At 45.7% G+C, this 25,047-nt stretch overlaps 2 protein-coding genes across 2 annotated transcripts; one reads left to right on the top strand and one right to left on the bottom strand.

Moving 5' to 3' along the window:
- Nucleotides 1-7,134: 7,134 nt before the first annotated feature.
- LOC125947357 (myb/SANT-like DNA-binding domain-containing protein 3) lies at nt 7,135-9,983 on the top strand. Its single transcript, XM_049671900.1, has 3 exons — nt 7,135-8,191; nt 8,245-8,433; nt 9,481-9,983. Exons 1-3 carry the CDS (start codon nt 7,924-7,926, stop codon nt 9,981-9,983), a joined length of 960 nt encoding a protein of 319 aa, XP_049527857.1. The 5' UTR covers nt 7,135-7,923.
- Nucleotides 9,984-10,257: 274 nt separating this feature from the next.
- Nucleotides 10,258-12,622, bottom strand: LOC125947356 (putative nuclease HARBI1). The gene is made up of 3 exons (XM_049671899.1): nt 11,734-12,622; nt 10,991-11,199; nt 10,258-10,589 (listed from the first exon to the last, which is right to left on the bottom strand). The coding sequence occupies exons 1-3, from the start codon at nt 12,325-12,327 to the stop codon at nt 10,262-10,264; spliced, it is 1,131 nt and encodes a 376-aa protein (XP_049527856.1). The 5' UTR covers nt 12,328-12,622; the 3' UTR covers nt 10,258-10,261.
- Nucleotides 12,623-25,047: the final 12,425 nt, after the last annotated feature.

The following is a 25,047-nucleotide window of genomic DNA, read 5'->3' as shown; positions in this document are numbered from 1 at the left end:
GGTCATCGTACAACTGTTGATATGTTTTCAGCTGCAGAGAAAATTACCGATTGCTCATAGTAAGTTTATGTTTACAATAACAGGCACAGATGGGCAAAACATCAGGTGATAATGTTGCTAGTTTAAGCACACGTTTTCAAATGATAAATACCTTGAGAATGCCTTCCAGACTCATGTTTATTGCGTTCTTGGGCTGCTTGCGTTCTCGACAAGTCGTTACGACAAGTAAAAATTTTGAAGGCACAGCTGGATAACTTTAGTCGCCTGCTGGCAGGCTTCCATACCTGTGGGTCTGCATGCCAAAAACGAATTAGTTTCACTGAGGAGCATTATTGCAAGAATAGTCTAAAAGTATTAATGAAATACTGACATTCTACACTACACAATATTTGGTATCTGTATCCTCCAAGCCATAACATCCTTGTAGAGCATATCAATTATTGCTTTAAATATTTATATGTTCTAGGTGCACTGGCCAGAAGTGAACAGCTCGAGCTTTGGCCGCGTGTTGGCGCACGGGGTGCAGCCCAGAACGCAAACACATGCGTTTCTGGAGGGACCAGACGTAACGGCAGCAGCACTGCGGGTTGCTGCCTGTGAAACACGGTCAAATATTTACTACGCCCGCCCACGTAGATCTACTGTAGCATCTCTCTAGAGCTGCAACAAAGTGCTACAAACATGTCAGTTTTTATCTTAAATGCTCGTATGTCCTTGTTGCACTGCCCACAAGTGCGCAGCTCAGGTTTGGCCACGCGCGGAGCATGGGGTGCAGCGAGAACGAAAACATGCGTTTCTAGCGAGCCGAGGCACCGCGGCAACCACACACTGCGAGTTGATGCAGGCAAAACCTGACCAAATACTTCCAACGCTCACCCACGTGCGTACATCTACTTGGGATCAAAGCCACGCTGTTGTTCGTGACACTGTCGCAAGCTCTATTTTTCTAATTAATGGTTCCATTCTCCGTAGAAAAACAAATAATAGAATGCATATCTGCAAAAAACTTTTGTTCTCTTACCTACGTTGCTCTAGAAGAAATTACTGCTGGCGAAGTACGCACTGCACACTTTCATCGGTGGTGTTACCGGCTTGCCAATTCGCAGCTTCACGACCCATTCCTTCTTTTTTGCCGCATCTTTGGGGAACGAGTGGAGCCCGACTTCACTTGACTTGCCACAGCTCTCTCTTTGTTGGTGCATTGCGGCACGCAGGACATCCGATTGCTCTTGAATTTCATCATGCGTAATAATCAAGCCTACTAGCTGACACGAAGAAAGCAAGCAAATGCGCTATCGACGCTCTGCCTGCAGTTACTCCGATACTTTTTGAAAAAGTTTCACCGGTGGCCTTGGGGTGGCGTGACAGTCTATGGAACTTGCGAATAGACCGCTGGCCGTGGCTCTTTTATGCACGGGAAGCTGTGCTAGTTCCAACTCTAGATGTGCCCTGCTGTGCGATATCGTGACTATATGTGCTATGTATAGTCGTGAGCACGCTTAGTGTAAACACGGGAGCTTGTGCCGCACGGTGCTATCAGCGACGCCTACCGATGCGAACGTGAAGTTCTGCACATGCGCAGTGCGTTTGCGGCTTGAATATTTTACCACCGCGAGCATCGCGTCATTGGAAAGTGCCTTCGTTGTCTGCTATGTTGCGCGCCGCCTGCCACACGGTTTATGATAAAGATCACGCCACCACCCAGCATACTATGAGCAGATATATAGAGACGCTGTTTCTGAATGTCACACAGGGGACGGCATACTGCCATGGCTAGGGTTTCCGAGGAACAGAGGCGTAAAATTGTGCATCTTGCATATAAGGGGTATACCCAACGTCAAATCAGAGCATTGGTTAACAGGCCATTGAAGATGGTGAATATTCAATTCAGGCTTTTAAGCATGCAGGACGAAATCCGTGATGCCCCCCGAGCGCCGCCACCAAGATCTACGACGGGGGAGGAAAAACGTTAATCATCGCAGCCGTGGTCCAGGATGCTTTCCTTCCCGCTAGAGCAATTCGTGAAGCCTTAGACCTCGAGGCTTCAGATTCTACAGTTCGCCGTCGAGTGAAGGATGCAGGGTTTCGCAGTTGCATGGCAGCATGGAAACCATTACTGACAGCGGCGAACAAGAATGCAAGGCTGCAGTTTGCTTTGCAGCTTGCTCCATTAACAAGCGAGGACTGGATTCGCGTCATCTTTTCTGATGAGTCTACCTTTTCCACGCGACAGGACCAGAGGGTGCGTGTTTGGCAACTCTCAGGCACCCGGTAAGGCTGATTTACTTGAACGTTTGTTCATCATCTATCAAGTAAATTTTCACAAGACATTGTGTTACAGATACGATGCTAAAAACGTGCGAAGTGTGTTGTCTAGTGGAAGAACAAGCGTGATTGTATGGGGCTTCATATCCCGAGATGGCCTGGGCCCATTGCATCGTATCCACGGCACTTTGACGTCGGCGAAGTATTGTCGTAGTCTGCACGATGTGTTGCTGCCTTAGATTGAAAACTTGCTTCCTGACCAAAATTTTCTGTTCCAGCACGACCAGGCTCCAGTTCACACGGGCAGGATTGTGAAACAATATCTCTCAGAGAAGCAGATCCCCATGCTAGAGTGGTGTCCGAAAGGCGCTGACCTGAATATAATAGAAAATGTATGGGGCCGTATGAAAGCTGCCATTGCGAAGAAACCGATATTCAGCAGAGACTTCGTGCACAGACCCAGGAGCTTAATCTCCTTCGAAGAGAGCTTCTAGTGGCACAGAATAATGTGGAAAAGCTGAAGCAAGATGCCAGGCCCTTCGCAATTGAAAAATTTTTAGAATCAGACAAAGACATTGGATTCTACACTGGCCTAAAAAATTATGAATCCTTCATCAACCTTCTTGAATTCCTAGAACCTGGTACAGATGGGAAAAATATCAAAAGAAATGCAGGTAACTTACAGGCACACGAGTACTGTGGCCGACCAAGAAAATTACTAGTAGAAAATGAACTGTTCTTGGTGCTTGTGAAACTGTGACTGCACCTGTTTCATCAGCATTTAGGTCACTTGTTCTCCATATCAGCAAGTATCGTCTCGCGCATATTTTCAGCGTGGACAAACTACATGTACCTTCAGTTGACAAAAATGCCAATATGGTTGTCCCGAGCAGCGATTGATAGGCGTATGCCTGAAGCATTCAAGGAAAGGTATGCCTCCACTCGTGGGTTGCTTGATGCAACTGAGATACGCTGTAATGTGCCAACATCCTTTGTCACACAGTCTGAGCTGTACTCGCACTGCAAATTGACCCACACATTCAAGGGGCTGGTTGCAGTTTCTCCTCATGGACTGGTGACATTCGTGTCTGAGCTTTTTGCAGAATCAGATACAGAAAGCGTGATTCAAAGTCATTTCCTTGACCTGGAATTTGACAAAGGTGATTCAGTTATGGCCAACAAAGGGTTTCACATTGAGGACCTCTTGCAGACAAAGGGCGTGAAGTTAAACTAGCCGCCTTTCTTGCATGGTGATCAATTCAGTGAAGAGGACATTAGAAATACGCAAGAAATTGCTTTGCTGCGAACAAATGTTGAAAGAAGGATTCAAGGCATCAAGAGCTATCACATCTTTGATCGCCCTATTCCTATTGCTTTCGGTCCATTAGCCAACCGAATATGGACTGTCTGTGCTTTTTTGAGCAACCTTCAAGTGCCGCTCTTCAGGGATGCTGAGGACGATGCTGACGAGAAGCTAATGTCAGTGATCTTTATTGCACTCTTTTCATACATCTCTACAAAATAAAACATGTTCTTGTACTTTTTCTTTGGTGTGTTTCTTCATGCATTACATGCATCTCAACTCATACAGTTGTTTCCAAAAATGGAAGCAATGTTGTGAAGTAAAACTCTTGTAGTTTTCTCTTCATGATCTGCCAATCACCGTTGTTGAGCCTAACCCTTTCGATGAGAATGAAATTTCTGCTGAAAACGACAGTCACCCCAGCACAGCCTGGACACACCCATCTTGCCTAATAGCTGAGAATAATAGAAGTGCTCTCTCCTCAGCCTTGGGCCACTGTTGGTGAGCTCGGAGCAGAAACTAAGCCCAGCAAGCTCCTCTCCTTTAGTATCCTACAAAGAATATGGGCCCTTAATCTCCACTACGCCATAGATCAACTCCACTGGGTCAAAGACGATCCTGTCTGGCAATGCACCAAGCCAAGGAAAAGCTGGGTTCACCAGCAGGCCACAGGTGCTCGCAGTGATGTCATGGCCCATGGCTTTCAGCACCTCCTCGTAACGAGCAGCAGCAATAGCTTCATTGGCAGTCCCATACCTGCATGTAGCACATAAATATAACCGAAATCCTTAATTTTAACAAGCACCCAAAAATAAGCACTGGAATACCTGTTTTAACGGTAATGAAGCACGCATTGTGGGGGCACTAAGTACAACTTTGGAGCATTACTGCATAAAATAAGGTGTTCAAACACACTTCCACGTGAGATTGAAAAAAAAAGGACCAGATTACAATTGCAACTGCTTACCACCAAAATGCAACGGACTACACTTACAAATTACATTTCTGAAATGTAACTTGCCGTTAGATGCAAAAGTAATAGCGACTTCTTAAGGTATTTCTTCCTTTATCTCACCGAACACAGGCTGCAGGAAAGAATGTTTCCGAAGGCATTTACTTCTAGCTTATTAATGGACGTTACTGTCCAAATTGATCAAAAGTACACTAAAAATCACTCAAGGTGATATAAACTTTTCATTACAAAATACAAACGTACCAGCCAGTATACGTGTACCTGCACCATGCAGCTTTTTTGCACATACTTGAAATTTATCTCCTTATATCTGGTTGTCCTATACGATTTGCTTACTTTGTAGCAGGGACATGTGAAATGTTTCTGCTAGTCGTAATGGCTTGCAGGCCTTTTTCTGTCCAATCTTTTCTGGCAAGTGCGACACCGAAGTTTGACGAGGTCAGACGCAGGCTTCACTCTTTTTTCCATGTCGCACTTCCTGCCTGCCACCGAGTGTGTCTCTCAACCTGTAGTGAATGAGCTGTTGTGTGCAACTCCTGCAAATTGAACAATGGCGAGGCACAACCTTCAACATGAATACTTCAAAGGCAATGTTGTATGTAACAGTAATTCAAGATTCTTCGAAGTACAAATGCTGCTCACTGGCCTTTGTAAAAAAATTGTAAACATTCCTGCTTTGAATGGTTGTCAAGAGTATTTATAAAATGTAAAATTCAAGTGCCAAAGCTCACCTCCAGAATCCGACTGCCATTGAGGTGAGCCAGTGGATTGCATACACTGGCACCACTGAAAAAATCTGGAGCAGGAACGGTTGCAATGCAAGGATTTGGTGCTGCCAGAATTCCTGCTGTATGCACGGTAAAACCATATGGCTGCAGTGCGCGCTAGTATGCCATTGGAGATGCTGCCGAAGCATGGCCATACTTGGGTTTTCTTGAAGGGTTGCAGTGGTGTGAGCAGCAGACCTTCTGCAAACTCGTTCCCCGGGTCCAGAGACAGCAACCGGCTGGCGAACTTTCATATTGCAGCTTCTTGCTGCTCCTCATTGTGGGGATACCACCGCCGTTCTATTGGCCGCGCGCAAGCTTTGGGGTACACATACCGCCTTCCCTCACACTTCTCCAATCTACAGCTTCAATTGAGCACCCCTTTATTGAGGTTTTGCGTGGAACCCTCCACTGCTGTGGAAGATCAGTGCACGATAAATGTTCAGGGGCTTCTGAAAAGCCTTTGCACTGCATCAGCTTAATCATGCGCAGCATTCCCATCAGATGGTTGCATGCCAACTTTCCAGCTGGACATGCGCAATTTCCATCAATTATGTCCCCTTGTTGATTGAGAGCAATGATAACGGAGTAGGGAGAAGTTTTTCTTCTTGCTCCTGAAACATGATGCCTTGACGAAGACAACACCCACATTGGAAAAGGAAATGAATGACAAATGTTAATGTTATAATAATGTGCTGTTGCATGTTATTATGCCCTGTAATGTGCTGAGAATAGTGTCTCCATTTTATTTCCATATATGAGCGACTTGAAGAATGATCCTCTTAATTCCTTATAAAATCATCGACGGCAGTCAGGTGTGGCCATAAAAAATAAGAGCAAACCGATTCCACAGAGCGGCTTGTCTTTTTCAGCACCGCACTTCTTCGTTGAGGAAGTGTCAAGTATCTTGCATTAAGTTTGGCTCTAACAACAGGCATGCAGCGCTCTGAAGCTTAGTGATAGTAAATGTCAGGTCTGCGCCCTAAACCTTGACTCAGCTGTGTCACATCATGCCCGAATGAAATGTTAACCGAGGAACGTACGGCTTTCGACGCCGCGGCCGCGTTAAAGCGCGGAACATTAGTAGTTACCGGTTCACGTATCGTTCTTACGGCGATCCCTCCATTTATCGAACTCCTCGTTTGGTGCGAGCAGGCAAAAAAGCATATATCTAAAAAGCTAATTTTCGCTCTTGGTAGACCTAGCCTATGTTTGGTGAAAACCGCTCGCTCCGCCTACCGCTTATCATCTTCACGCGGGCATGTTTTCAGCACTTCTTTAAAACACAAACAATCGATGACTCCCGCAGAACTCATCTCCCCCTCACATTCATGACAGTAGCCAACCGTGCCGCAAAAGAATGTCGCAGAAAAACTCTCCTCTACTTGCAGCTGTTTGTCCGCACGGACGACGATACCATGTACGACTCCACGTGGAAGTTGTAGCTGCGGTGGAGGCAGCGTTCTGTGGCCGACCTGGTCGAATAAAACTATATTATACCTGGCCCGGGCATATATATACCTGCCATGCCCTCTAGAACTTAATTCCTTTAGAGTTGCGATGTACCTTGGGGAATATATGTGTGCCTGCATTTAAGGAATGAGCAGTTATACACTGAAAACACTTTATTTACCAATATACATATATACACGTTAAATGGCCAGTATGCACTTTATTTACACAACTACATGCAGTTAAACCTCGATAATTTCAACCTTCTGCTGTGGCCATGGGTTCTTGTTGTCTATGCCTAGCTGTTTATTGATACGGTGCATCTAATGTCACCATTAAGAGAAATAATGCGGGACAGTGTTCTGCTCGTGCTTGCATGCCGGAAGCATGGTTGCTGCGCTCAAGCGCACACTCCAAAGCTTTTATAAAGACATATGTGTAACTTGCACATACTGATCTAGGGCAAAACAGTACAAGGAAAGGTTAACCCTCTGAAGGTCGATTTTTTTTGCCAAGGGTAGCTTTTTTACTGCACATTTATAAATTATTCAGAGAGACCTATTTCAAAATAATATTACCGTAATTTGTTCAGGGAAACTAAAGTGAGGAAAAATTCTTTTGCCTTGGTATACCATAATCTGACCATAGCGTAATCAAACTGCATAGGCGAGCGCATTCAGGAAAGCTTAAGACTTAGGCCCAAATTCTGAAACGTTCCTTTCCTTCGACCATTTCCTATCCTTACTCAAGGAACCCTTCGTGCTTCCTAGCCTGAGAGGGTGCACGAAGGGCGGCAGCGCATTCTGAAAGCGCCCCTCACCTGTCCTAAGGAGAGGACCGCCTCAACGAGGAGAGAAACGAATGTCGCCCGTTTGGGTCCGAGGGTTCTTGTGAACAATTGCAACTGAACGCCTTTATCAAGCCAAATAAATGAATGCTGGCATTATTATTTTAGCACAAAATATCTACGGAGACGTATCGATGCTTTCTTTGCTACTTTGGTTATTTCATCTAAACATTTTCAACAGAAAAGCACGAAAACGGATGACGTCTGGCAACAGCGCCCGCGTGATCGTTGCCCGCCGGCTCCGAAAAGGCGTGTTTGTCGTCGTGTTTTGCCTTGAGCGGGTGTTGTCTCCAACAGCGCAGTCTAGAACCTAATAATGCCTGGAAAAGCGTATTTTACGGAAGAAGAAAAAGACTTATTGACGGAGCTTGTCAACCTACACAAGACGTGCCTCGAGAACAAACGTTCAGACGCGGTTTCAATACACGCGAAGGCCAGGACCTGGGACAAGTTGTGCACCGAGTATAATAGCCGGCCTCTCGTTCGTCCCCGCGACGTCAAACAACTAAAAAAGTTGTGGGACAACCTCAAGCAAAAGTGGAAGCGCGAGAAAGCGAAGAATATCCGCGACGTCATGGCCACAGGTAGGCTTTCCTCGTTTCTTCTGAATTGGCAATGAGATATAGGTATTTTACAGGAGGCGGGCCACCACCTCCACCCATGGACGAGCGCCTAGCGCAAATTGAGGCCATCGTGCCGCACCTGGCCGTCAGGGTTCCAAACCCGTTCGACAGCGATCGTCCTCTACGCCTGCCTAGTACAGAAACTGTGAATGACATCGTCAATGGAATGATACAAGCGAGCGGACGGGACGACAGTGATGACGGTAAGTCGAGACGCATGGCAGCGCTATGTGATGCTACAGAATGACCGCAGGGCACGTTTGAGGTGTACCAGGTACGGATAACTCAGGCGGCCGCTACAACTTTCGATAAGCGTGCTCAACCTGTTAGTGACTGTGTTAACTACAACTGCAATATTTTTTTGCCAAGCGTGTACAATGCTACTTGCTGTGCTGTTGAAATAGCATGCTCACATTTGAAGTTTGCCTGAAGTTCCTCGTAATTGAAACAAAAAGTGCTTATAATACTCCTTTTTATTCAAGCAACATACAAGATTCATCTTTATTGTCTGAAAAGCCCACACATTATTTCCAATAATTTCCATAGCTGAAGGCTATTTGTGGCTCCAATAAAATTATAATTATACAAATTCATAAATTGTGAACACAGTAAGTACACATCTGAGTGAAGATAGACACATCTTATGGATTACAGTGTCAAGTAGTCAAACCAAAGAGCTCCTGATCTGAGAAGACCCTGGCAGGAACACAAACATAGAACAGAGAAACACAGGATAAGGGCTGAACGTACAGATGTTCATCTGTAATAAAAATTAGCAGTTGAAAAAAAAAAATTCGCCCTGGTCAAGAACGAATTTTTCTTTTAAATGATGTAGACAAAGATTTTAAGAAAACATACACATGACACAACAGGAATAACTCATACACCGTTACGAAGCGGTTGCAAAAATGTACCAGTAACAAAATTGTTTCAAAAAATAAATGTAGAGACCAGTCGAGTGCCATGTCAAAACAGGCATGACAGAAACAGAAAAACAACATGACTTGTATCATAAGTAACAATATTAGTTTTATTTAGCTACATAGAATCTTTGAGCAGTGAAGGAAAGCTGTGTGCACTCCTAATTTCTACTGGCAATTAATTCCAAGTTTTAGCTTGAGTAGACTGAATACGACGTCTGCCGTAAAATACTGAGCCAGAAAATACCTTGGCTATCTGTGTAACATATAGCTGCACTCATTTTTATGAATCGTAAAGAATTCATTGATCAGCTGCTATTTTTATTGCAGATGCAACACTGGACCTGAGCGACAGTGATGGTTTCATCATGCAGTCAATGGTTCACAGCAGCCCCACACCAACTAGGAGCAGCAGTAGTGGACGTGCACAGACAAGTGTTGATCAAAACTGCAGGGTGGACGATGCTGCTGGTGGGTCAAGCACAGATACCCAAGCTGCAGCTCCTGAGCCATTTGTGCCACTTATTCGCACTGGCCGACTGGGCGTCTTGCAACAGGCGTTGGACACTGAGCTAGCCGCTCGGGTGGACGCAATAACCACAGAAAAAAAACACAGGGAAGCTGAACACAAAGAACGAATGAGGCTACTGAAGGAGGAGCATGACCTCAAAATGCAGGGTATCAGGGAGCTGCATGCCGACGAAAGGTGCATGCGGAAGATGCAACACAGGATGCAGATTCGAGCGCTGAAACAAAACCAAGAAGTGCAGAAAATAAAACGAGAACTTCTGTTAAAACAAATGGAAGCACTTGACAGCAGCAAGGATCACTAAATAAAAAATTTTTGCTATGTGTATTTTCAGTAATTTGCTTTATTCAAAACATTTCACAGTAATTAAGTGAACAACAGAGAACAGGGCTGCATTCGATGCAACACTGTACTCGATGGTGTTGAGTAAAAATAAATGGGGTTTAACATGACAAGAAATACCGCAGCTACGGGGGAGCCATTGTGAAGGGTCCTGGATTTATTTCAACTACATGGAGTGCTTAAATATGCATTGAAGCTCCATTACACACAATAATGTGGGCTCCTCGGCTAGCTAAACCTTCATGAGGAGGCTGCGTCATCATCTGTATGCCTAGAAGAAAAACATCGTTGGATGAGGCGGCTGCGCAATTGTGTGCCCAGTAAAGTGCCAGATTCATTTTGACTTTGGTCGTCTATTGAACTTGAGTCATCAACTTCATCAATGGACACTGGACAGGGCTCCCGCATTCCATATGCAACATTGTGCAGGGCTGCACAAGCTGTAATGATGGCAACAGACCGGGGAGTGTCTGTGAGCAGTTTTGTCCGCAGGCATGGGAAGCGTCTCTTCCACACTCCGAAAGCCCTTTCCACGGTGTTCCTGGTCTTGATATGACTAGTGTTGTACCTGTACGAGAAGAAAACATGCAAGATATAGTAATGAGCCATCTTATTGCAGCTACATGCCAGTTACAGACCCTAGGAGTGTAGGTTGCTTTCACACTCAAACCTCAAACTCGTAACTTCGGTATTTACATGGATCTGTGCACTGATTATTTATTATGTTGGCAGGTGCAGTAATTATGTACATAAAAGCATCTCGGATTTCACAGAAATCAGTCTCTGTCAATGTATTCCGCTACCTGCAGTTCGCATTGTATAACAACTTGGGCATGTAACCGTAGTACTGTTTTTAGCAGTAGTACAAAAAAAAGTATGCTGAAGATCTGCATCAAAGTTGGCTACTGTGCACCACAGGCCAAGCTGAATATTACTTATTTAGGTGTTGCAAAACTTTATGTGCTCTACCTCTTTTCTGCAGCTGTGCGGGGGTTTCTGAGTGGTGGCATCAGATATGGCAGGCAGGCATAACCTTGGTCGCCCAGAAGAATGCCTGGCACAGCTTTTTGCTCGTAAAGCACCATCACTCTACTGTTCGAGAATATGCAGCTGTCATGAACCGATCCAGGCCAACTTGCAACTACATCCAGAAACTGTAACTCTGGTCCGGTGACAGCCTGCAAAAGAGAGCAATACAGATATTTGTGATGGGCGCTGCTAGTTTATGGCATAAAAAAGTATCAAATGTACAGGATGCGAAATATCGGCACATGCCCTTTAACCCTTTAGACGCCAATAAATTCTGTTGACTAAAAACTTGCTTTCACCACATTTCTTGCATATTCAGAATCATAAGGAGCATACAGCTGCAGAATACATTAAGAATTTTCAATTCTTCAGTGAGTTTTGTCAAGTTTACAAACATGGACTCCATGCGAAAACACACTACAGGTGCATTACATACGAGAACATCAACTATTTCATATTTAGTAGCCTTGAAAAGCACTCATCCAGGCACTTGAAGATTACGCCTGATGCAGCACACTGTGAAAAACAATAAAAGGAGTACACCCACTACATATGACATACTCGCACTGAGCAAACACACACAACCGCCTACCATACATGATAATGTAACAGTAACCATACATGATAACATGACAGAGCAACAAACAAGAGGAATAATAATAAAAAAAAGACCACACATTTACCTGCACATTAATAGAGAAGTATCCCTTCCGATTCCGGTACACCTCGGCGTCATCCCCACCCGGACTGTCAATTGGCACGTGCGTGCAGTCGATGCATCCAGTCACACCAGGAAATCCGCCGATGTTGTGAAAGCGGGTCATCAACGATGTTGCTTCTTGAGCGTCAGGATGGCGCACATATTTCGGGAAAAGCCGTAAACACACGGCCTGCGTCGTCTCCCATATGCACCGCGACACCGATGGCTGCGACACATTGACCAGGTCACCTACAACTGTCTGCATTGCACCAGAGCCGAAAAATCGCAGTGTGATCAATAACTTCAACAACGCTGGAAGCGGCGTCCCTCTTCCATCCGTGTTGTCTTGTAGTTGTAAGTCGGACATCATCGTGAGCACGGACGTTTTCGAGAACCGGAATCTGAAAAGGAACTCCTCGTCCGAGTACACTTCCATGGGGTTCACCTTGTCCCGAAGGCACCTCACTCTTGGGGAATATGCGTATACATCCCCGAAGACAAAGTCGCAGGCACGGCTTAAAAATCGCGCGAAGTCTTCCAGGCTGCTGTCTGCCGCCGACCTATTCGAAGCCGCCATCTTCGTGCGAAAACGCAGTACTCCGCGCCCTCAGCTGCTCGCGTCAACAGAAGGCGACACTGCGCTTGCGCAGGCGGACATCACGTGGGGAAGCATTGCGGGCGAGCGCTCGTTCAGGGACAGGAGCGAGGAAAGGAGTCACGAAGGTACCGAGCGCGCTGCCTTACGGAGATGACTAACCAAGGAACCCTTCATTGATGGCGCCTCAATAAGGAAGCTTTGAGAATTGACGTAGGGCGTCCTAGAATCAATGAAGGATTCCTTGTTAAGGTGAGGAACGTTTCAGAATTTGGGCCTTAGAGATTGACTCCAACCAAATAAGGAAATTTACTAGCCCTACGAAAGTTTCGTAAACAATTCGGCCCCTTCTTCAGGGGGTATTCTTCGGAGGTGGCGGTGTGCTGCTTTTAAAAGGTCCGTCGTAACAAAGGAGAGGAAGAAGGAGAGAGCGTAAGGTGCGGAGACACTTGGCGGGGCACCTGCTCTAGACAGACAAAATAGGTGGTGGGGGTGGGGTTGGGGGGGGGGGGATAGGGGGCTTCGGCGTCGCTGGTCGGCTGGGTTGACAGATGCTGGGCGCCCTTTAGTCGCGGGAATGTGTTGACGAGGGACAGGGGGGGGGGGGACGAGTTGTTTTGGTGTTGCTGACCTAGAGCGGGGGGTCCTTTATTCCCTTCGTCGCGTCTGCAAGGCCATGAACATACAAAGAAGGAAGAATGCCCTTCACGCGGTTTATATTACCCGCCGTGTTCTGAATGTGCCAAGACTCCAGTAGTAGCCTTTTTTGCCAGTTTGTCTCTGTTTGAAGTATTTGGGTTTCATGGAAAGAAATCTTGTGGTTGGCGTCTTCGGAATGTTCGGCGACGGTGCTGCGTATTCGGTTGAATCTTCTGACGTCGTTTTCATGTTGTCTGATTCTTTTAGATTTTTGGTTTCCCCGATGTACGACGCCGGACAGTCGGCACAGCTGATTTTATAGACAACGCCTTGAGCTTTTTCTTTTGGTGGACGGTCTTTTGGTTTAGGAATGAGGATATTCAAAGTGTTCATTGGTTTATGCGCGACTTTGAGGCCTTCTTTTTTCAATATTCGGCTGAGAGCTTCGCTGGTACCTTTGACGTATGGGATGGACACTCCTTTCTGTGGTCGAGGGGCAGTCAACGGTTGGAGGTCTCGTAGTTTGTTTTTTCTTTTTTGTTGTCGGGTTGTTTTTCGAATGAATTCTGTTGTATAGCCGTTCCTTTTGAGTTCGTTGAGAACCGTTCTCCTTTCTTTCTTTTGATCTGATTCCAATGTGCAATGAGTTTCGACTCTTTTCAATAAAGAATTTACGACCGATGCCTTGTGGTTTGCCGGATGGTTGGATGCGAAGTGTAGGTAGCGGCCTGTGTGGGTTGGTTTTCGGTAGACTGAGAATTTTAGATTGCCGTTGGTTTGTGTAACTTGTACATCTAGGAATGGTAACGATCCGTTTTGTTCGCGCTCCGACGTGAACTGTATATCCGGGTCTATGGAATTTAAATTCTGTCGAAATGTTTAGCTTCATTCAGGAAAGCTCTATGGATATGCGCACATCAGAAAACAAAGTGTGAGAAACCTCTGCTAATCCTTTATCTTATTGCCAACGAGATGCAATGAGCTTGTGCGAGCCTCAAAAATAAAAAGAGCAAGCGCTGGCATGGCAGCATCATTTGTGTGTGCCAGTTCCCGCCTGTGAACGGATGTAATCGCACCCCTGTGAGCATTAAATGAGCAGAAAGTGTTTGCACGCCCGGATGTGCAAGCGGTAGTATAGAGGCGCTGGAGAAAAAAAATTAAGGAAGAAAAAGGAACAATACAAAAGCCATTGGCGCAACAAAAAGATTCCCTTATTCCCACAGAGTGCCAGGACATGCTGGGTAAGAAAAGTTAGAAAATTAGAGCACTTTTTGAGATGCAGCCAGCGCCGTAAATATATGGCGCATAGACCATTTCTGATTTGTTCGCGAAGCCTATATTCACGTGATTGACCACAAAAGGGTTAAAGCACGGTGCGCAATAGGTGCCTAAAATAATAGTGAACACGTGTCGTTAATGCCGTCGTCACCTGCTCTGACAGTACGTATGGGGTGAAGGGGGGGAACCAAATTTTTATGCCACACAGTTCAGGGATGCGGTTATTATGCAAGTAAATATGGTAGTTGGCCTGCTGGCAAACATTACCCTCGAAACCACGAACTACTGGATGCGACAAACCAGCATCACTGATTACTTTCAGTAATTCAAAATTCGTCAATTAAACAAGACCAAGAATGAACGCATACAAAAATTAAACATGTTGGTCGAATGCATGCTAGCACAGCAGTTACATGAAGATTTGTAATATGGTTAGCTAAACAATTTATTGGTACTTGTTGCATACTATGGCATAGATTTTGCATTTACGTACTATATGCATTTAGACATACTGCTCAAAAGATGGGTTCAATGCATAGTTGATGGAATGAGTATTGAATACAAAATAAACGAAGACCCGCGTCCCTACAACCACGAAGAGAAAAATACAATCGCGTTCAATCATTGTAGGGCTGGCAATCGCCAAACGAAAGTGCACGCTTTGTGCTACATATAACCTGCATCATTTCTCTAGACGCCGCAGCCTTCCCCACGAAATACAAGAGTCAATTCGTTTTTTTCTCTCTCTCTCTTCTTGTTCATCTTAAGCTACGACAGATGCGATAGGGTCTGTTCGCAGAAACCGAACATAGGTGTGTTCAAAGTATTGAAAGTCATACCGAGCATGATTCCACAATTTGCCTTCTTTAACTGCTTCTTTGATAACACTGCCAACCCGCACAGTCTAGTCATCTGTGGAGTTTGTAAACGCACCAAGAAAGCTCTAACTTCACGAAACGTGCTACAGGAGTGTTTTTGCGCAATGAAAGCCCCACGTCTTCCTTGAAATATTTTGTATCCCTTTTAGCGTCATTTTATATGCCCGGTGGTTTACGTCCTCTAACTTGCAGTGCGCAACAGCTATCCGTATGCAAGAAGCACAATCTAAGCATAGGTACAGCGTCGAAGTCGAAACAGTTGATACCTTCAAATGAAAATCGCTTACCACCAACTTCCACAATGTCCGCGAGTAATAATCCTCATTGCTGTGGTCCGACAGCAGTCCCGTATCGCACCAATATACCAATTTCTTCTTGCACAATTCATTTATCGACGTAGGGCCATACTTCTTTATCAGTGAAATATGCACTATTGCCTTGGCACTGTCGTGGTATTTTACGAAAGCAAAGCTCGGCGTACCCGACGTGGCCATTGTTCTATAGCACGAGATTTGCGCTGACTTTACTTCGCCACTATCCGGATTGATCCTGGATTGACTACGAAATACATGATGACCATGATGATCGTGCTTCCCTTTGCATTGTTGGGCATCACACAGTGCCCTGATTGGGAAGAAATAATACTAAAATAAAGTCCTAACCATTTCTATAAAAAACGCGCCTTGTAGACTGTGCCAGTGACAACCATTTAAGTGGGCAGTCGCACGCGGCAGCAATGCATGCGGCAGGTGCGGGCGCCCTCTTGGGTTCGGATATGCTTCGGGCTTGTTTGAAACGAAGTTCCTTTAGTAGGATAGCCAGGACTTTATTTCGAAGGGGGGCAAGAAGCTTGGATCCCCCCACCCCAACCCCACCGGTGTTTAAATTATCGCAATCTGTCGGATGTGTGGATTAGGAACATTGACCATCCGTATGGAGATGCACTTGATGTGGATACAAGTTATTTAATATATTTTCCACTGTACGAACACAGCCATGTGATAGCCTAGGGGCACTACAATTTGTATAAATAAATTATGTATTATGAAAACTCACCATTCCTGTGTCCTTCAGAAAAGGTTGACAATGGCGCTGCACTGCTGCCTTCCTCTGAGGAACACGTCGTGCGGTGCCAGCACCTGGCTGTCTCCAGGCTCCTCAGCTGGTGGCACTTCCCCACCATAATCGTCCAATGACCAGTCACCCGCGTCCAAGGCAATGTTATGGAGAGCAACACATGCGTAAATGATTCGCGCTGCTCTATCTGGGTTGTATAGCAGTGTCCGAAAGTACTGCGAGCAGCAGAACTTGCTTTTCAGCACCCCGATACACCTCTCCACAACATTGCGCATGGATGCGTGCTCCAGGTTGTAGTGGCCTTCGGAGGTGGTGCCGGCATGACTGACAGGTACAGGAACAAGCAGCCACGGCTCGAGGGGATATCCCGAGTCTCTTGTTACAGAAAAATGACAGCTGAGTGCACTGCCCTAGTTAGGGGTACGCATTACGAATACTTACCGAGCAGATACTCGCCAGGCTGCAGTTGTGCGGCTAGGCGTGCACGCAGTGGATTGTGCTGCCACAGCCAAGAGTCATGGCACGAACCAGGGAACCGGGGATCAACAACAAGAATGCGAAGTTCTGCATTGCACACCTGCAATGGGGACCAATACAAAATAGCACTGCAGATATGCTCGAAATCCCCTTTTTGCCATTCACATGCAGAAAACAATACATGCATGCACGCTGGTACAAGCGGCTACACTGTTTGTCATAGGCGTGGACAGGGTTTTGCAATTGGGGGGGGGGGCACTGCCCCCCCCCCCCTCTTTGTGCGCACGGCTATGGTTTGCGCTAATTGATAGCTAAATGAAAACTCGAGGCACAACATTGCGCAACAACACCCATACACGCCAAAGCCAGCAGATGCAATGAATGCAAGTACTTCCGTGTTAAAAATGCTTCCCTCGTATCTTCCCTATAGTGTATAAATTTCTGCTACAACTGCTGCCCATTTTCCTTAATACCTCCACAATTCACAACTCCCTTGTGTATGCACGCCAGAACGAAAACACTATTTTGGAACGGCAAACTGCTTATGCACACAAACACATGGCACTCATCATTACCGCTGACATGTAGGAGCTCGTACACAGCTTCCCGCATGTCCTCTTTTAACCGTTACATTACTAGTTATGCCAGCTTGGGCATTAAACTGAACAATTGCTACTAAGGGCGAGTAAAAATGGCAGCTACAGTTTGAAGTAAAACATTCCAACGGTACTTACGACCATGACGTTTAGGGCGTAATAACCCTTCCTCGAAATGAAGCTCGCCGTGTCGGCCGGGCTGAGTCCCTCTGGATTCATAATGGCGATCAACGTGCTGTCGATGCACGCTAGCACGCCTGGAATGGCACCGCGTCGCACAAACGCCGCCTTTGCCTCATCCTTGGCTGCCGGTGTCAATGAAAAGTCCACCAACTTTCTCCGGGCAGACACGGAAATGATGGTCTCCGTCACCTCGTGAATGGTTGCTCACGGCCGAATGCGCCATGCCTATTTGCTCCTCGCGACCAACGCTCCTCTGGAAGCTTCCGGTGCCGAAGCATCACAGCGCGCACAACACCTTCCTTTCTGTGGAAAGGCCACTGGCTTGCTGGCATCCAATGATGGGGTCAAGCTCGTCGCACAAGGTACGCACTGTTCATTTGGACAGACGAAAATACTGCCGGAACTCTTCCGTCAACTGTTCAAATGCATCATCTACCTCGAATCGTCGTCTCTGCGCGACTGCAGCAGCCGCACAGGCGACACGAAAAGACACGGCAGAGAAAGGAAACGCCATTTTCTCCAACTGTTGGGACTGCCGATTTTGATTGAACCGGATACGAAAGAGGCTAACTGTCCCAAGCGCTTACGTTTTAATCCAAGCCAAGCCGTCTGGTAGCCATTCTAATCCATTCTTTCGGAACGGACGGACTCGGCATTCGTTCCGTTGCGTTCGTCCATTAGCAGACGACATGGAATGATTGAAAGCAGCAAGATATCGCGGCTCACGTCACAATTGACGTCATGGCGTTCGTCACGGTTCAAATTGACCAATAGTGTGCGGCTCGATGGAACAGACCGCCTCCGTTCCATTTTGGAACGCATACAAGATCGCGCCCCTGGTGTCCACAGTGTACCTAGCTTGTGTCTGCGTTGATGCCCCTGCCAGAGCAGCTGTCGGAAACCAGACAGAGTTCAATGGCTGCTTTGGTGGAATGTGGAACACTGCAAGAAGGTAAGTTCGTTGCAGTAATATTTATTACTAGATGACATTTCATGCTTGTTATAATAGTACTGTATTAGCCTTGCACTGTATGCTGAAGCATTGGCAGACATGTCACAATTTCTAATTTGTCCGATTACTTTCAGAATGTATACATAGAAAAAATTTGCTAAAACTGAGAGCATTGGTGAAAATTTCTTGGATTAAAGACGCACAAAAAAAGGCAAGGATGGTAAAAATGAATGTGACATATTCCAGAATACAGGGTTGTAAGGGTTCCAAAATGTAGTGTGAAGCATAAGTTATGCCTACCTGCATGGGAAGGTGGCAACAAAATAAATTTTAGTTGATTTAGTTCTTTTTTGTTTGTGATACCATGAACATAGTTTATTATTTGTTTTACTTGTAGGATGTGGTAGTGTTTTTGGCCCTTGAAAATAGTAACCATGAAATAATATTACACACAATTTCCTGTATGGTTAGTGTCGATCGAGGATCATTACATAAGCATCATGCAATGTTTGTTTGGATCTGTAGATATCTTAAAGTGGGTAGTGCATGAATGACCAAACTGCTGATCACACTGGCCGCTGCTATTCAAGCAGTGGGTTTACACTTTTACTGGCCAGTTGTACTAGCATTCGATTTTACAACCTTCGGGCATCTTGAGGTTGTCTTGGGATCCCCATCTTTGTGACAGTGATGCTTTTCCTATTAGGGCCGGAACTAGCTAGCTGCTGTCTGGCTGCCAGTGGGCTGTCCGAACCTAAAATTGAAGAGGCAGGCCCACTGGCTTAGATACATTCATTCCAGAAATGTACATGATGTGAACTGTATGAAATCGTCTTGCAGGACGACCAAGCACCCTGAATTTCCTGAACTGGCGCCTGAAGGGCATTCAACCACCACATCATATTACACGCCTACCTCGCTCAATCCAGAAAATGCGCTTTTGGAAGGCCCATGAGTGGCGAAATTGGCTTCTGTACTAGTGCCTACCGTGCTGCCAAAATACTCTGCCATCACCCTGTATGAAGCACTTCACAATTCTTTCCGAGGCCATTTTCCTGCTCCTTTAAGAGCAACTTTCACCTCCGGCCATTGCCCAAGCAGGTGAGGAGAAATTTTGTGTATCCTAATCAAGCAGTTTTCACACATGCATTTTGTACTCAGTAGGGTTCTTTGAAAAACTACATTGATTGTACAAAAAATAAATAACAACATGCATTTTTGTATTCAAGGAGTCGTGACATAGTTGTCCTATATTAGCACTTTATCATTGAAACTGAGAGTAATGGGCCCATAATGGATATGCGTCGCTGTTGATCCCGTGTCTCATTGTGCTAGTGTCTCTACGCCATTGATCTTCGTGGGTACGAGGATTACGTTATCCTCCGAGCGCGTCGTCATAATGCGGTTGGTGCGCTGCTCGCTCTTCCTTTCATCGCGCGTCGGCTACCTTCTTCTCGGTGCTCTCAATGTTTGTCTGCCATACATGCTTAGTTGTAATGGTTCCAAAAGAGAATTTAGGTTGTTCTCTCAATGGCTAAGCCAACTTTTTCTTCCATGTTTTAGCTGCTGGTGATAATGGCACATATACGTTGGCTTATGGGGAGTGCAGCGTAGCAGCAGCTGTAGCGGTGCTGGTATGGTGTTTTTCGCATACTAAGTCAGCACATGACGTGATGGATGCTAAATAAAAATACATTTTAAAAATATACAATTTTCTGCGGTTCACTTTAAATTCACACACATGTTGGTACCTGCACGTGAGCTCATAATGGGAGCTTCGCAAAAGCCATATCCGTTACTGCAAATGAAAAAAAAAATGTCCTTAATTTTTCAAGGAACAGTAATTATACGACAGACGTATTGACACTAAACGGTTAAACTATACTAAACATCTAGCACAATGTTACTGCCGAGTTGTGTTGATAATCCAGAGCATGAATGACATGCATGTTTCTGTAGAAGTATTTATTGTAAAGTGTCACAATACCCACATTCCTGTGGAGGCACAATGCAGAAACTCTTGTATGGAGATTTAGATGAACATTGAAACACAATACAAATGAAAGTCAGGGCCACCACTCGTACCCAGCTGTGAGACATTTCTAAATATGTTTAAAGAGACAAAAATATTGCACCAGAAAAAAACATTTAACGTACTAGCACAAACATCTCCAACACACAGTTAATTATTTGCCGGTCTGTTGTAAGTGCACGGGAGCATTTGTTTGAAAGTATTGCAGCAAACCACATGAATATCTGCAATTATTGGCAAATACACTACTGTGTTTATACTACTAAGGGTTGGCACTGCTGGCACTAGCCGTGCATCGTTACACAAGAAAGCTACAAAGGCATATTGACAAAATGTATTATTCCCTAGTGGACTTAGCAAAAGTGTAAACTAAAAGCTCAGGATCTGGGGTATGTGTGCTGCCATGACGCATAAAAATGCAAACAGACATATGCTGTGAATCAGTTACTAGACTACTATTTATTTACAGAAGCTCGTGTACGCTGCAATCAGTACTGCCATGACTCATTGTTGCCTTTTGGCCAGGAGCCCTCATGCATCAGGGAGGAATACCTCGTTCAATCGAAAAGATGTTGATTCACATCATGCTGGTTGCGGGAATCTCTCCAGCGTGCCAAAGCGCGGCTTAAATGTCTCTTGCTTTCCCTAGACCACTAAATAGGGGAAACGTTCACCTCATTTGTCAATAGCACTATCAATCTCAATACTACACCCCAAGGGGGTTACTTGACAGAGCTGATTGTTACCAGTGGCGGGGACAATGCAACATTGCCGAAGCCGTCAGTACCTCAGATGCAAGGTGACAAATCCCTGCACCTGGACACGAAAAGGTGCTGAACAAGTCATTATTGTGAGTCACCTTCTCTGGCTCTCTGTGGCTTAGTCACCAAGCTTATCAGCTTTCCCGTGGATTATTCAGAAGGAACCATTCACGGTGTTGCCGGTTTGTCTTCAGCTCCAAACATAACAGGTGCGATCGTAGCAGACAATGTTAAAGATCCTGAGCTGGTCACAATTATACCGAGCCATCCACTACGGCGTCACTCACAGCCCAAGTCGCTTTGGGATGTCAACACCATAAACAAACATAGAGTAATATTTACACTTACTGGCACACAAAGTTCTAAAGCATTTCAAAGGACTAGAGCAATATCACTGGTGCATCAAATTGTACGTAAAAGAAGCAAAAAATGAGAATGCTTTCAGGTGTGCTTAACTATGTCACTCAAGAAATGTTTAAAATAAAAGGTCTCAAGTTTGGGCACATATTCTGCCAGAAATTTTTCATCGCGCACTACCCATACAGTGATGCTTTGCTGTGATGAATAAATATCAAGAAATGCTTCTCTCATACCTAAAATGTACGGCATAATCGTCTGAGAATAATACTGATGTGTTTTCTTCAGACGAAGTTGGCCATTCACATAGTGGATGTATGGCACAAAGCTTTCTTCATGTTCATGGTCGAGGAGTTTCTTATCCTTTAAAGAAAATGGGCACTTTATCTTGACCAGACACATTCTTCCATCTGAATCCAAAATGCCATCTGGGCTGCAGCTTAGCCAGGGTTGCTCTGGGTGGATGAAAAGGCCAACCTGCAAATGAAAGAGTAGCAAAAGTTTCAAGCTTTCTTTCCAAGTATGCATGCATCTTTACTTCATGGATGACATTGCCAAGTGCTGTGGACAGCTCTGCTCTGGCTTCATTTTCCATTTGTTTTCCTGCGCAAAGTATCAGGAAAAGGTGACTATTCCTAAAAGGTGACTAAAAGGTGAATATCCGTAAACTTCTTTCATACACAGTGCCTAGATTATCTAGCCTATTTCTGAATTCTAGCTTACCATAAGAAGTTGCAGCAGATGAAAAGAACCTTGGCCTTGCAAGGGAACTTGCCAGAGTTTGATAGTTGGTGAGCCTGGTTCTGACGTGGTGTGCAGTGCTGCTTGTTATCCGCAGGCACGTTCTGTGTGCCATCTGTGATTAGGTATGCTCATCAATAAGAGGAAACGCAAGAAACACAAGTGGATACACTAGGTATAATATGGCAACAAACATTTTCACTGATGCTTGCCGCCTTGTTGCTAAAGCAATTTCAACAACCTCATCCATGCTTTTGCTTATCACACTCTGATAAAAGCATTATTCCTTTGCTGAGAGCGTGGACAGCATGTCACACTTTTTTGAGCCTCAGAGCTAATGTGGTTGAAACTTCAAAGTTATGGTGAAGCTGCCGCTCATTATCAAATATATTTTTTACAAGGTCGCAGTGCGGCTCGTCAACTAGCTTGGCAGCAACGGTGACAACAGCATCAGGTGCCTCAATCGCGCTTTTCGTCCATTCCTGGATGTGCAGTTCACGTCCGGAAACTGGCTGTGCACGACTGTCGGGGCAAGGGGCCTCAGGACTGGCTTATGACGGGACGGCCTAAACGAAAGACACAGTTTGCACATGTTCAAAAAAAAAAAAAGACCTCGTAAAGTGTAAACAGCTGCTCACACTTACTCGGGAATAGTTCACTGATGGACTTCTTTGTGTCAAGCGTTGGGCGGGTCGATGGCTTCGGCCAAGCACACGGCAAGTCAGTACACGACGTGTGTTGGTGGTTCACATACAGGGCCTGCCCCGCACCGTGCTTGCACCAGCCATGACATCCAGCCTTGCAGGTGCAATAAGCTTGTACAATTTTTCTTTCGTACGCTGACAACTTGTGGAAGAAAAGTACACAGTCGGTTTATGCCCACACAGAAGTGTTTTCAGAAAATCCACGGAACAGAAACAGCCTGCTCGAGTGCGCCAGCCTAGAACTGCGCAGTAGGAAAAAAAATCCGATAATGGTTTTATAGAACCTAATCGGCCACCGCGTACAAACTAATGCGCTCATTTGACGCACCAACATCGCTAGAAAACTAAGAGACGGGCACTTCGTGCGGTCTCCGTCTTTTTATCGCTGCTAACATGTCAACTATCCGAGCTTTCTGCTAATGCGCGCCAGTCATAGGACAAGCGACGTGCAAGGCTGGCGATTGCCTAGTAATTTCTATCGTATGCCAAAAAAAGTTTAATCGCCTTTAAACGCACGTCGTACTCCATGCTCTTCATTTGTGTGACGCGCTTTCTGAAGGTTTCCGACGGACCGACGGCACTGTGGAGTTCTTCTCTCACGCAGTAAACGTGATTAGGGGCGTACAAGTCGCCACCTTGAAGCAAACTACTTCGTTTGAAGTATTCCTGAATGTTTGCTATTCGTCCGTAGCCGCAAAACAGCAAGCGGGGCTCGGTTTCGTGTTACCATTTTCACGCACCGACGTACACCGCACACAACTTCGAGCTACGCAGCGGGAAGGGAACAGGGATAAAATGCGTGATGTGACCGCATTGGCGCTGTGCACTTGGAGAGCGGTGGCGCCACCAACTGAGCGCACGAGGGAGTATAGGCTCCATACAGTCGAGTTTGCGGCTTCTCTGGCGCCATCTGCCGCAGCGACGCGACAGTATTGGGAAGGTGGCTTCGCAGCTCGGCCGGCTCAATGCGTATTCTTTCCCGCGCGCAACACTTCGTCTCGGCCACGGTTGAAGCCGTTTTTATTTGTTCACCAGTCTCCCTTATTTTTTGGGAAACGTCTTGCGACGGTGCAATGGCATGCGCTTCATCGGCAAGCGTCGGAGGTGAAAAAAAAAGGCAAGTGGAACCGGCGATACTGCTGCATAAAGTACTGTCACAGCCACGAAGGCCAGCCCTGGATAAGTTGTACAGGGTTCCTGGCAAGTCTTACGAAATCGAACGGCAAAAGAAATGGATTGCGCCTGTGAGGAGAGTAAAGTAAGTCGGCTTCTTTCATATTTGTGCGAAGGTTTCGTTTTGTAAATCGTGCTACACATGCGCATTTTACAGCTCGTTGTGCGACGCCAGTGGCCATGGCCAGCTGCTGAACATTTAAACGAAATTTGTCACGACTGTGCTGATTTGACGACTGCTTTCCGTTGTCTTAGCATTCAGTATGATCAGCATTGCACTGGCATGTGCGATGAGCAATATTTTATGCCAAGGAAGCGTATTTTGTGCTGGCGAGCGCTAATTCTTTGACGATCCTTGTTTCGGACGCTGGTGCTTGAGAGGCGCAGTTTCACATGGTGCGATTTTTCTTCTGATTTTTCTTCAATTCGTCCAACAATCCGAACGATTTAGTTTAGCTCACTCGACATGGCTGTGCTGACGACAGCCTACTTGTGAGTGTGTAGCTGCACGCGGTCCAGATCGAGCTGCATGACAATCTAAATTAACAGTGTGACATCAAATGATAGGCTGCGGCGTACAACGCGCCGGAGCGAAATGAGGCATGCATTGCCAACAGTGAGGCGTCGATTAAAAATCGGTTAACTACAACGTTTTTAGCGTGCCAGTTTAATGACTTGAATTTTAGTGTAACAGTAAGCTTTACTCATTAAAGGATGATTTCGTATAGTTGCTTTCCCTGCTACGAACGGCACTTCGCGTGAACGTCCACACCGTCCACTTCATTCACAGAGGTAGCATGCGAAGCAGTGTAGAGGTGTCTCCGCTGGTTAACGCTGCACCATGAAAGTACTCG

This window comes from Dermacentor silvarum, chromosome 8 (assembly GCF_013339745.2).
Source record: "Dermacentor silvarum isolate Dsil-2018 chromosome 8, BIME_Dsil_1.4, whole genome shotgun sequence".
NCBI lineage: Eukaryota > Metazoa > Arthropoda > Arachnida > Ixodida > Ixodidae > Dermacentor > Dermacentor silvarum.
The sequence above is the reverse complement of the archived record's forward strand: the minus strand, read 5'-3'. Positions and strand labels throughout refer to the sequence as shown.